We start from the raw sequence: 14200 nt of genomic DNA, 5'->3' as shown, positions 1-14200 counted from the left end.
AGTTATTATTATTATGATAACATGAGGAGAATGGTGAAAAGAAACTTAGGGCTCCTTTTACTAAGATGTGCTAGCGTTTTTAGCACATGCAGCAGATTAGCGCGCACTAACCCCATGCTATGCGGCTAGAACTAACGCCAGCTCAATGCTGGCATTAGCGTCTAATGTGCGCAGCATTGTAGCGTGCGCTATTCCATGCGTTAAAGCCTAATGCATCTTAGTAAAAGGAGCCCTTAGAGTAGCAGCTGCAAAGGTCAAAAAATATACATCAGGCTTCGATATTATTCAAAAATACCATCCTGGAAGCCCAGACTACATATATTCCATGTATTAAAAAAGGATGAAAGAAGACCAAATGGTAGCGCCGGTATGGTTAACGAGTGAGGTGAAGGAAGCTATTATAGTTATAAGTAAAAGTTATAAGTAAATAGTTATAAGTAAAAAATTTATGTGAAGTTCTTGAGGTTGTTGAAGATAAAGCTATTGTAAACTTGCAGACCAGTTATTGAAATATTTACGAGGGCTGTTCATAAAGTATCAGACCTTTATTAATAAAAAAATACTCGTATTCAGATACAACAATCTTATACTAATCTCCTTCAAAGTAGTCCCCCTGGGCTGCCACACACTTCTTCCAATGATTCTACCACTGTCCGAAGCAGTGTTGGAACGCCTCTTTTGAGATTAATCGCAACTGATCCGTCGTATTCTGCATGAAGTCTTCTCTTGACTGAAATCTGGTCCCTTTCAGGGGCATTTTCAGCTTGGGGAAAAACCAGAAGTCACAAAGAGCTATGTCCGGAGAGTAGGGAGCCTGAGGAATCAGTGTTGGGTTTGGCCAGGAAACTCCATATCAAATGTGAAAAATGGGCAGGTGCGTTATGATGGAGCTGCCAATTGCCCGCTGCCCACAGGTCTTGCCGTTTACATCTTACAGCGTTGCAAAGGCGATGCAGAATCTCTTGGTAGTACCCCTTGGTGATTCGATGATTCTGCATCACTAGGTACCTCACTTGGTCAATGATGATCTTATTTCTGAATGTTGAGGGCCTACCAGAACGTGCTTCACTCTCCACTGATGTGCGGCTATCCTTTATCTGTGTGGTGCCCATTGCTTCGTCCCCTAATGCTTGTTGAATCTTGCAGATCGTTTCCACTTGGGAATCGCAAAGCTCTACACAAAATTTAATTCAGTAGCGTTGTTCAACTTTTTCTGTCATTTTGTCAAAAAAATGAAAATTGGACAGCGCTCACTTAGACTTCCTCACTCATCAGCGGTATGCTGACGATTGACAGCTTCTGTAGGCAGGAAAAAATTCAAGCATGCGCATTAGGGTCGCCTACATATGTGCACCAAACCACGCCTCCCTAGCTTTATTTGTTTACGCAAGAAAAATTAAGGTCTGATACTTTTTTAACAGCCCTCATATATGTTAATTTGATATCTGAAAGCTTTGAGATTAAAATAATAATCATTTAACATCTGAATATTTATTATAAATACTGTTTTTTATGTTAAACTTCCTGGTTGATGTTGCATTTCTACTGGGAAACCCATTTCACCGGTCACAACTCACCAGCATCAACTTCATTATTAAGTTTAATACTTTAATCCAGCACCAGGGGGTTTATTCTGTAATATGTTATTGAGCTAATACACTAAATTTCTTTAAAAAAGGGTGTGGTAATGTGACTTGGAAAGGAGGCATGGAACCCTCATAAAACACACCAGAGGGCAGTGTCAGGTCAAAAGGGAAACTTTATTACTATGTACAAGGGAAGCAAGCCTGTTTCCTCACGGGTTCAGTACTGTTCAAACACAATCTCAATTTCAGTAGTCCACTTCAGGCATGGCTACTCTTTTCTGTATACAATATCTTCATTACTCACAACCACAATCCCTCACTTGCTTGTAAAGCACCCAAGCCTGAGAAACTCCCTAATCTCCTACTTGTCCTGTATGTCTGTTTGATTAAATTGTAAGCTCTACTGAGCAGGGACTGTCTCTTGAATGTTGTAATGTACAGTGCTGCAGTGCTATAGAAATGTGCATCTAGCTGCGTAATAGAAATAAGTCATAGCAATAAACTGCTATTAGCTCATGCCTGCTGGTAAATGCACATTGTTCTATGCCAGCAATTAAATTTTTATTTTTACCATATCATCCATGAGGATTTTTAATTTTCATCTGATTTCACAATGTCATCATCATCCTATCCTCTTACTTATCTGTATTTAACACCATTTCAGAAATGTCTCTATTACTCAAGGAATGCACAGCAGGTGCATTATTGTCAATGTTCAGCACTGAATCAATGTCAGCTGCCTCTTACTTATTTATACTTTCAGCTAATAGACTTTTGGTGCAAGCAATGAGGTTTGATATCTTCTGGTTAGTGACGTGGAGTTCTTCAAAGTTTTCATCTGCAGGTTAATTTTCAGCAAACACACAGAAGGGATAATTTGTCTATGAGTAGGATATTATCAAAGGATCCAGCTGTTCCATTCAGAGAAAGTTATTTTTTTCTATTGTCTCTTTCACCACTTGCAAAAGCAACCGTGAGGCTCTGGATTTATGAGGTCGAGTGGGATACAGATTTATAGAACCATGGAACAACATAAGGAAACCTACTGAAAATGCAGTTTCAATAACATGAGTTTATTTATTTAAAATTATTTATAACCCGCTTATCCACAAATCTAATTGAGGAACAGAAATCACATACAAAATCACACTAATCCCCTCTTCTATTAAACTGCATTGTTCACCCTCTCCAAGGTAGAGAGAACGAGAGGTCACTCTCTAAAGTTAAAAGGGGATAGATTCCGTACAAACGTAAGGAAGTTTTTCCTTCACCCAGAGAGTGGTAGAAAACTGGAATGCTCTTCCAGAGGCTGTTATAGGGGAAAACATCTTCTAGGGATTCAAGACAAACTTAGACAAGTTCATGCTGAACCAGAACATACGCAGGTAGGGCTAGACTCAGTTAGGGCACTGGTCTTTGACCTAAGGGCTGCTGGGCACAATGGATAACTGGTCTGACCCAGCAGCGGCAATTCTTATGTTCTTATGTTCTGAGAGCCGTGCTGAATGGCCTGTGCTGCTCCTGACACTCATAGGAACTCTATGAGCGTCAGAAGCAGCGCGGCTCACCGCACTAAAAACTGCTATCGCAGTTTCAGAGGGGGGTAAATAATACAGACAAATATATGATGTTATAACAAGTTGCATCGTAAGGTGGGGTGCAGGGGGTGTGATGTGCCCCGAGTGTGGTCTTCCAAAGGGTCCACTCCACTCCACCCCACCCCGCTCCCCTGCTTCTCTCCTTGCTGAACGTGCCCCCTTGCCTTCCCCCATACCTTTTTTACTTCCACGGCGAGAGATCGCAGCCCGTGTCAGCATCGGCATTCTCTCCGATGTCACTCCTGGGACCCACGCCTAGGAAGTGACGTCAAAGGGTGAGCTGACACTGATGTGGGCATGCTGCTCACACTGGAGAAGTTAAAAAGGTACAGGGAAAGGGAAAGGAGGCTTGTGTGGCAGGGGGGGGGGCAGAGGGCAGGGGAGGGGTGCTACCACCCCAGGCACTGCTCACCCTTAGTACACCACTGATGGGTGTTAGTTCTAAAACTCTCTGAGGTTAAGTATGGCAAAGGCTGGAGACTGCATGGAATCATAAAAAGTGCATACCTATATTTAGCAAAACGTACATAATTTCTAGATCCACAAAGGAACTCACTTTCAAAAAAGAAATAAATGTTCAAAAAGTGGCAGATGGATGGTTTTCTCACCAAATCTTCCAAATCACTATTTTGAAACCCAGTATGTAATCAGATTTCTATGCTGTTTGTCTGCAGTGCATTTAAATTGCAAGGGAGCGCATCGGAGGCATTTTCGGGGCAAGACTAGGGCAAGCTCATGATTTGGACATTTCTCTGCCCTCATGAGAATTGTAGAGTTTTCTCCCTATTTGATTGCAACTGTCTTCTAAAAATTATATTTCAGAAAATACAAATATTATAAAACAATTATTTTATTTCCACTGGTAATGATTATTAACGACTTTAAACAAATTTTAGTTCTTAGTATGAATGCACGATAAACTTAGACCTGATTAGTACTTTACAGAATAGTTGAAAAGGAAATGTGTGCTTCCTATCTCAGTAATAGCTTCTTTTTTTATGAAGGGGTGCTTAATCTTCAATGGCTCATAGTTTCTCATTAAAAGTACCCTCTCAATTGATGTACTGTATTTTTTCATCTTATCTTTGAAAGCTATGGATGAATTTCATCTTTCTTATTGCCTCTTCAAAAGGAGATAGTACCACTGGGCCCTGGATTTGCTAGAAAAAGAGATGGAAATACAGTAGTAAAAGGTTGACTGCAAAGGCCAGTTCCTTTAATATTCTTGGTATACCATCAACTTAGAGGGAAAAAAAATTATATTTTCTATATAAAATATGCATGGACATCAAAATGCAATGGTAACAATGCCCATGTACAGCCTACTTTGTCCATATAGGATTCCACTATCACACCTTCAAACATATACAGTATGATGCTTTCTCTGGTATAGTAGGTTTTTATACATCAGTTTTAGTGTTTGACTTACATAAGAGCTTATAGAAGACATTTTAAGTTGTATTAGTGTGATTTGTTTTGGAAATTTGCTATATACAAGTAATATACTTCTGATTATTTCTATAGCCCTACTGAATATATGCAGCACTGTAAACATTATATGCAGGTACTTTCTCTATCATAGTAACATAGTAGATGATGGCAGATAACGATCTGAATGGTCCATCCAGTCTGCCCAACCTTACCCTTTCTTTAAATTACTGATTTAATTTAAATTTTCTTCTTAGCTATTTCTGGGCTAGAACCCAAAGCTCTGCCCGGTACTGTGCTTAGGTTCCATCTACTGAATTCTCCATCAAAGCTCATTCCAGCCCATCTAAACCATCCCAGCTGTCGAAGCCTTCCCCAGCCCATCCTCAACCAAACAGCCATATTCGGACACAGATTATGCAAGACTGCCCAGTACTGGCCTTAGTTCTTCAATATATACCATTATTTTAAAGGCTCCTTTCATTAAGCTGTAGTAGAGCATTTTAGCGTGGGGAAGTGAGGTAAATGCTCCAATGCTCATTCAGTTCCTATGAGTGTCAGAGCATTTTACCCACCAGCCTGCGCTAAAGTATTCTACTGTGGCTTCATAAATGTGGGCCTAAGTATTTGTACCTGGGACAATGGAGGGTTAAGTAACTTGCCCAGAGTCATAAGAAACTGCAGTGGTAGTTCCTATCATAAATCAAAATGCCCCCAGCTAGAACAATTACTTACTAAAAACACCAAAACACCAGCTGTGCAAAAATTGTAATGGAAGGGCTAGGTTAATCTTATTTACAAGGAGGAAAAGCCTCAGAACCCCATTAGGGAGAAACCCTCCACCAACTAGAGGGGGGCAAATCACATTATAGGCATAAAAACCTCGGGTAATAATTTAAAAAAACAATTGTGCATAGACAGTTCAAGTTTCAAGTTTTATTTAAAATTTGATAAATTGTTTAATCATACTTCATAGCGATGAACATTGATTAAAAAAATTTACAACATTCAGGGGGGTACCATATATCAGACGTACAAAAACACACAGGACTTACCGTACCAAAAGGAGAGGAGGGGACGAAATACAATATTGGATAGAAAAGAAGATAGATAGGGGAGGACAACAGGATGGGTAAGAAGAAGACCAAAGAAAACGGAGAGTAAGGAAGTCATTGGAAACAATAGAAAGTAATTAGATGAAAGAAAAAGAGAACAAAAGAAAAAAAGGAAGATTAACTCTGCAGGAAGGAGAAACGTTGAATAAAATGATAAAGGCCTGACTTGACGAGCTAAAGATCAAAGGCATCTTTAAAAAGAAAGCATTTTAAGTTGATCTTAAATCTATCCAGAGAGCATTCTTCTCTTAAGTGGATTGGAAGATATTTCCATGTTTGTGGCGCTGTGACTGAGAAGATGTACTGATGGTGAGTATTAATAATTTTAAGAGAAGGGACTGTCAATAAATGTTGATTGTTGGATCTGAGTAATCTTGCGGAGGCGTATGGGAAAAGGAGTCAGTCGATAAATTCTGTGACAAACCTAGCCCTGCACTGGTTTTGCACCTAGAGCAGGCAAGAAGATCCTGTGCAGAAGAACTGACCAGATCAGCTCTAGTGGGCAACTTGAGACTGACCTCCCTTTACCCTGTCAGTACATCAGCTAGGGCAGCTAAAGTCAGGTGAGCTGTGCCTTTGAGATTAAGGCAGAGCAGACAGGGAAGGCTGGAGCTGGCACAGCCTACTGTGGAACCAAAGCCCATCCCCCTCTACAGGCTGAAGGGGAGTGGCTTTGGGCCTATTAAAGGCAGGTTGAAGGAAGTAGTGAAGAGAATGGAGAGTGATTTGGCAGACAAACTCCAGCAGTCTGAAGCAAGGCAGAAGCTTTTGGAGAGACAGGGCAGGTCCTGAAGTCTTGAACTGGCCCTTGACAGAGGTAGAAAATAGTTTCCCTAACTCAAACTCTCATGCTCCAGAGGTTTGAGAGAGCATGGAGATCCTGGAAGCTTGTAATAGCTCAGAAAGCCAGCCAGAGCAAATGGAGACCAACTAAAGCAGTGAGTGATTGTTGTACAGCTGGTAGTTTTTCCTCTGACATGTTATATTCTATGTTTTTGTTCAATAATTTTGAGTTTGGCATTTTTTATTGGGAAGTTTGCTTACCTGAGTGTATGTAGTCTGCCAATTTCATGCAGTGTTTAGTCAGAAGAAAACTTTGCAAAGTCAGTGTTTTGAAGGCTGGCCAGAGTACACTGTGTTTGCCATTACTACTAGCAATTACAGGGCTCCGTTCAGCTGAGCTGCATACTAATGGTTGCTAAAGCAACTGAAAAGCCTTATACGGAGCCTGGCAATACCAGCATAACTCTTACAACCTCGGAGAATATTAAAAGCTTTCTACTCCTGAGATATACAGTTCCTGTATGCATTGTATTGTGGATATTTTTTTGCTGTCTGGAACATAACTGACACAGAGAAGTTCTGGCTTCCTGGAAGCAGCTTTAATGTAAAGGCTGGGCAAGAGTTTATTGTCCAGTGCAAGATAAGTTTATTTATTTTTCCAAAGTTCATTTTTTCTATGACTTACTGCAGTCAGGAATGAGGGCAGTGCTCTTGTACAAAGAGCTGAATGCTTGCTGACATTTACTGCAGTGTTGGACTAGAGCTGATTTCAGGCTCATAACCAATTGTTTGTACTGTTTGCCAAATGCATATATTTTTCTTTTGCCTTTGTTTTGGAGGAACTGATGTGAAAGCTAAATGCCATTTGATTTTTCCTTATGCTACACATTTGACCACTGGGTCAAAATAAAAGCTACTTTTGATTTATGACTTTATGACTGAGCTTGCATTTGTAGATAAAGCAAATACTTACCTGTGCCCCATGATCCAGGCAGGTGCCTATGGCCAATTAAAAATCCTGAAGATTCCCCTGCTAATAGGGGACACGTCAGATCACAGGTTTTTGTCATCTTTCAACTTCACTCAGAGGGGCGTTTGTGACAATGCTGGTGCCTTGGAAAGAAGAGTCTTAAAAGTTAATAAGCATATTTTATAAATTATTCGATGAGTGACTGGAAGCCAGTGGGATTTCTTTAATAGAGGCGAGACGTGATCAAATTTTTTTGCTTTCATAATTAGTTTAATGGATGCATTTTGTATAAACTGTAAGCATTGTATTTACTTTTGTGTAATTCTCTTAAACAGTACGTTGCAGTAGTCAATCTTAGATATTACCAGGGAATGTATTAGTATGTTAAGTGATTTGGGCTCTAAAAATTTTGAGACTGAACAGATTTGGTGCAATCTGAGAAAGGTTGATTTAACTATACTGCTGATGTGATTATGGTATGAAAGTTTATGATTGAAAATGACACCTAATATCTTAATAGATGTGACCGATTCAAGCATGTTGCCTTTAAGTGAAATGGGTGAATCAAATTTTAGATCATCTTTCCACTGGAAGAACATTGCTTTCAATTTGGACACATTGAGAGCAAGCCTGTTACTATCAAGCCACTGATGCTCTTGCTCAAGCTTACTGGTGATCATTTGGACATCCTGATGGTTGTTGGAATCCATAGGATGTAACAGCTGAATATCATCAGTTTACGCAAATACATTGAATCCTATTGATACAGTTTAATGTATATTTTACTTAGATTAATAATTTTAACAAAAGTCACTTATGTTTTAGCGAATGAGGCTGGATATACTCATAGCTCGTCCAACTGATGATGGCCAGTGTTTCACCTTATGGCTGCATCAGGGAAAGGAGAGACTGAGCATAACATCAACACTCTTCGTACTCACCAGCGCCCACACAAAGAACCTAGTTCCCCAGGATTGTGTGGATGAGCAGACTAAATGGGCCATATGGAAAATATGTTTCCATATTTTCTCTGTTTCTGTTCAGTGTGATACTTATGCAATAATAGTGGAAATCAGGAGGGGCAAAATATTTTTAAATCACTGTAAGTCAGCACAAAATTTTATAATAGCCTGTTTCCTTCTCAGTGCTTTCAAATATTGCATTTTTAGTTATATATGACAATGTGTATGGTTGTGGGAAGTAGTTGGGTAAGCCATTGGCTGCAAAGATTAACATGATGTAATGCCCAGTTGGCCTCCCTTTTTCCCTTTACTTGAGTTCCAGGCATGGGCATAGAAAGACTGTTTCATTATTTTTGTTGGGGTTGGGACAAAGGATGTGGCTTGGCACTTTAGCATATTTATTATATACGTCTCGTCTCATACATATCCATCATTGCTATTTAAAAAAAAAAAAACACAAACACACATACATCTGACTAAACCCTGAATATGAAGCCAACATATCAAAACTAAAATGAGCCAGCACTATGAGAAATTTCTCTCATTATGCCCCATCTCACATTCATATGAATTAGCAAGGGAAGAGTGGACTTTACCTCACCCCCTTACCTTCCCTTTCTCCTTCTCCAAATCACAACTCTTTTTTCATCTTTACCAACAATTCTCCACACTATGATATACACTCCTCTCTCAATATTTGCGAGGGTTAAGGGCAGAGCTGGCCCGTGAATATTGAAAATTCACAAATAACTTTTGGGCTGACTCTGACCCACCCACGCCTCCCTCCCTCCTTCCCATCAGCATCCTGGACCTTGCCTGATGGTCTAGTGGTCTTTCGGGGCAGGAACGATCTTCCTACATTCCTGCCCTGTACAGATCACTCATCCAAAATGGCTGCCATGAGTTTAAAAAAGATTTTAAATCCCAAATTCAAGAAGCATCAGTGATGAGCTGCAAATCCCATTTGGATACTGCAGGTGCCTGCTATAGTTAAAATCTATTAAAATATTGCAGAAAAGACTTCCAAATCCGCTATGATATGATGGAACAGGTACAAACATGCATACTGTACATACTGTCATCAGCTTCATCAAATGCTTAATGAACACCCTTTCCATAGGAATCACCTGGCAAACAAAATTAAATTCTCAACAGAGACTGAACCTGCTCAGACTTGAGGAGGTCACAAGTGGTGTTAAGCAGGGGTCAGTGCTTGGATCGCTGCTATTCAATGTATTTATAAATGATCTAGAAACAGGGCCGAAGTGCGAAGTAATAAAATTTGCAGATGACACCAAACTATTTAATGGGGATAGGACTAAAGAGGACTGCGAAGGGACATGAACAAAGGGACATGAACAAACTAGGGGAGTGGGCAGATGAAGTTCAATGTAGAGAAATGTAAAGTCTTGCACGTAGGAAACAGAAACCCGAGGTACAACTACACGATGGGAGGGCTGGTAATGGGTGAAAGTAGCCTAGAAAAGGACTTAGGGGTACTGGTAGACAAGACAATGAAACCGTCGGCCAAGTGCGCAGCGGCCTCTAAGAAGGCAAACAGAATTCTAGGTATCATCAAGAAATGTATTACAACCAGAACGAAGGAAGTTATCTTACCATTGTATCGGGCGATGGTGCGCCTGCATCTGGAGTACTGCGTCTAATACTGGTCGCCGTACCTTAAGAAGGACATGGCGATACTCGAGAGGGTTCAGAAAAGAGCAATGAGATTGATAAAAGGTATGGAAAGCCTTTCCTATGCTGAAAGATTGGAGAAACTGGGGCTCTTTTCCTTGGAAAAGCGGAGGCTTAGAGGGGACATAATAGAGACTTACAAGATCACGAAGGGCATAGAGAAAGAGGAGAGGGACAGATTCTTCAAACATTCGAAGACTACAAGAACGAGAGGGCATTCGGATAAATTAAAAGGGGACATATTCAGAACCAATGCTAGGAAGTTCTTCTTCACCCAGAGGGTGGAGAAACATAGATATAGACGGCAGATAAGGGCCACAGCCCATCAAGTCTGCCCACTCAGTGACCCTCCCTATCTATCTTTGCGGATAGATCCCACATGTCTATCCTATCTGGCCTTAAAATCTGGCACACTTCTGGCCTCAATAACCTGAAGTGGAAGACTATTCCAAGGATCAACCACCCTTTCAGTGAAGAAGAACTTCCTAGTGTCACTGTGCAGTTTCCCGCCCCTGATTTACCATGAATGCCCCCTTGTTGCCGCGGGACCCTTGAAGAAGAAGATGTCTTCTTCCACCTCGATGCGGCCCGTGAGATACTTGAATGTCTCGATCATATCTCCCCTCTCTCGACGTTCCTTGAGTGAGTATAGCTGCAATTTCCCTAACCCCTCCTCGTACGGGAGCTCCTTGAGTCCCGAGACCATTCTGGTGGCCATTCTCTGGACCGATTCCAGTCTCAGCACATCCTTGCGGTAATGCGGCCTCCAGAATTGCACACAGTACTCCAGGTGCAGTCTCACCATGGATCTATACAGTGGCATAATGACTTCAGGTTTACGGCTGACGAAACTCCTACGTATGCAACCTATGATTTGCCTTGCTTTGGATGAAGCATGCTCCACTTGGTTTGCAGCCTTCATGTCTTCCCTGACAATCACCCCTAAGTCTCTTTCTGCTTCAGTTCTTGTAAGAATCTCACCATTTAGGGTGTAAATCTTGCATGGATTTTGGCTTCCCAGGTGCATGACTTTGCATTTTTTGGCATTGAAGCTGAGTTGCCAGGACCTAGACCAGTGCTCCAGCAGAAGTAAGTCATGCACCATATCGTCTGCCATTGCTTTTTTGTCTGTTGTGCTTTTGCTCACTATATTGCTCAGTTTGGCATCATCGGTGAATAATGTTATTCTACCTCGGAGCCCTTCTGTCAAGTCTCTTATATAGATGTTGAACAAGATCGGGCCCAGGACGGAGCCTTGTGGCACTCCACTTATCACCTCCGACATTTCGGAGGGGGTGCCATTCACCACCACCCTCTGAAGCCTACCCCCAAGCCAGTTCCCAACCCATTTGGTTAATGTGTCACCCAAACCTAAAGAACTCATCTTGCTCAGCAACCTGCGGTGTGGCACGCTTTCAAATGCTTTGCTGAAATCCAGGTAGACGATGTCCAGGGACTCACCAACATCCAGCTTCCTCGTCACCCAGTCAAAGAAGCTGATCAGATTGGATTGGCAGGATCTCCCCTTAGTGAATCCATGTTGGCGGGGATCCTGTAGATTCTCCTCGTCCATGATCCTATCCAATTGGCGTTTGATTAGGGTTTCCATTAATTTGCTCACTATTGAAGTGAGACTCACTGGTCTGTAGTTTGCCATCTCTATCCTGGAGCCTTTCTTGTGTAGTGGAATGACGTTAGCCGTCTTCCAGTCCATTGGGACGTTATCTGTACTAAGGGAGAGATTGAAGAGCACGGATAGCGGTTCCGCTAAGACATCACCCAACTCCCTGAGTACCCTAGGGTGTAGGTTGTCAGGCCCCATTGCCTTGTTGACCTTGATTTTTGACAGCTCGCAGTAGACACTTGTGGGTGTAAATTTGAAATTACTAAACGGGTCTACTGATTTAATCCTTGTCTGTGGCTGAGGGCCGATTCCCGGCGCCTCGCGGGTGAAGACTGAACAGAAGTATTAATTTAACAGTTGAGCTTTTTCCGAGTACGTCTCTACATAGTCTCCGTCTGGTTTTCTGAGTCGTACTATCCCACCCGAGTTCTTTTTTCTGTCACTGATATACCTGAAGAAGGATTTATCTCCCTTCTGGATGTTCTTTGCTAGAGACTCCTCCATGCGGAATTTGGCCTCCCTAACTGCTGCTTTGACGGCTCTTGACTTGGTCAGATAATCTACTCTGGAGTCCTGTGTCCCTGATTGTTGTAAGAGATGAATGTTTTTTTCTTCTATTTGATGAGGTCCGAGATCTCCGTAGAGAACCACTGTGGCTTGTTGTTCCTACTCCGTTTGCTTACTGATTTAACATAGCGGTTGGTTGCTTCCTGTATGGTGGTTTTCAAAGTTGACCACATTTCCTCCACGCTGTTGGTGTCTGCTTGTATTTGTAGCGCCTGGTGAACGAAGTCTCCCATGTCTTGGAAGTTTGTGTCCTTGAACTTGAGAACCTTGGTCAGTGTGGTAGATTTCGTGAAACCTTTCCTGAGATTGAACAATATCATATTGTGGTCACTGGAGGCCAAAGTTTCACCCACCGAGACCTCTGTGATACTTTCTCCATTGGTAAGCACCAGGTCCAAAATTGCCTAATCCCTTGTTGGCTCAAATACCAGTTGCCTGAGTCCTGCTCCATGCAAAGAGTTTAATAGCTTCCTGCTTCTGCTCCTGCTGTGGAGGACACCTGGAATGCGCTTCCGGAGGGTGTGGTAGGACAGAATATGTTATTGGGTTTCAAGAAAGGATTAGATGTTTTCCTGAAGGAAAAGGGGATTGAAGGGTATAGATAGAGGATTAATATGCAGGTCCTGGACCTGATGGGCCGCCGCGTGAGCGGACTGCTGGGCACTATGGACCTATGACCTGGCCCAGCAGAGGCACTGCTTATGTTCTTATGAGAGATACTTTCCAGTGCAAATGTTTGAATATTTCCAACAAATTAGCTACTTTTTCACTTGGCAAATGTGATTGCATGAGCTTGCAATCCCTAAAAATATCAGGACCATGCAAAGCCCCTCAGGCTTCTCCATAGCTAAAGATACAACAAAATCCTTGGCAACCCCATGAGAAATACTCACCAACAAAGACCATACAACCTCAAAATATTCACAAACATTGGAACAGCCTATAGGCTGCCTGTCAAATTGAAAGCCTAACAAATGAAACATATTCAGGTGAATCCACATTATACTCTTTTTTTTAGTGCCCTGACTCATATTAACGATACTGCTAGTTTAAGGTCAAAGTGGCCATTTTTGAACCCAGAAACTTCATAGTAGGAGTGAATGGGCATTGCATCTTCTCTTGCTTAGATACCGGAGAACCCTGATAAGATTGAGAATGGGTTCAGGGTAGTGGGGAGCCTCAAGAGAGAATGTAAGTGCAGCAGAGAGTTTTGGGCAATATTTGTTGCCGGTAAAGAGTAGTAGTTGTTGAAGACAGTTATGGTGGGGGGGGAGGGGGTCAACTGTGAACACGAGAACAGTGATTTCAAAGGACTGCTTCCGTTCACATGGTTCACATGGTTGGGGTTGCATGTCTGGTTTTCTCATGTGCAGGCTTTTAAAATTACTGCTCCCAGTGGACGTGAAGAGACATGAATGTGCATTCTTGCATATGAGTGCACATATTTTATAAGAGGCTAAAATACTGGATTCCCTTCTCTACATCCTGTCCAAAATAGAGCTGCACAAGTACAACTTATCTAGATAGCAACTGAATAATGAAATTATGTAATTTTTTTAGCCTACCTTTGTCCTGCATCCAGCCTGGCTCCTTTTTGATATGAACATGTAAGTTCTATGACCAGCAGCCATCAATAAACTAAAAGCTTGCACTGAATATTCAGCCCACGTGTTCATAAAATATACCAGTTTTCAAAATAAGAAGTATGAGCATATGCTCCTTTTGAAGTTTACCCATGAAAAATTCAAGCACACAGTCACACGTGCCAAACTTATTTTATGCATATATATCTACATATTTTGTACAGTCTATATGTGAACGAACACTAATCTCTCCACAGTCCTTCCACACACATCTGTTACTTGTAGTCCA

General features: G+C 41.6%; 1 protein-coding gene across 4 annotated transcripts in view; it reads left to right on the top strand.

Annotated features, from left to right (window-relative positions):
• The window catches only part of CTNNA2 (catenin alpha 2), a 1640869-nt gene that overhangs the window by 1139625 nt on the left and 487044 nt on the right, over positions 1-14200 (top strand). The window contains exon 1 of one of the 4 annotated variants that reach the window (XM_033952705.1): positions 6561-6665. The exons of the other annotated variants lie outside the window; for them this stretch is intronic. Coding sequence (XP_033808596.1) covers positions 6576-6665 — 90 coding nt within the window. The 5' untranslated portion in view covers positions 6561-6575. Of the gene's footprint in view, positions 1-6560; positions 6666-14200 lie in introns of those variants that run through there. 4 annotated transcript variants of the gene reach the window in all.

This window comes from Geotrypetes seraphini, chromosome 1 (genome assembly GCF_902459505.1).
Source record: "Geotrypetes seraphini chromosome 1, aGeoSer1.1, whole genome shotgun sequence".
NCBI lineage: Eukaryota > Metazoa > Chordata > Amphibia > Gymnophiona > Dermophiidae > Geotrypetes > Geotrypetes seraphini.
The sequence above is the reverse complement of the archived record's forward strand: the minus strand, read 5'-3'. Positions and strand labels throughout refer to the sequence as shown.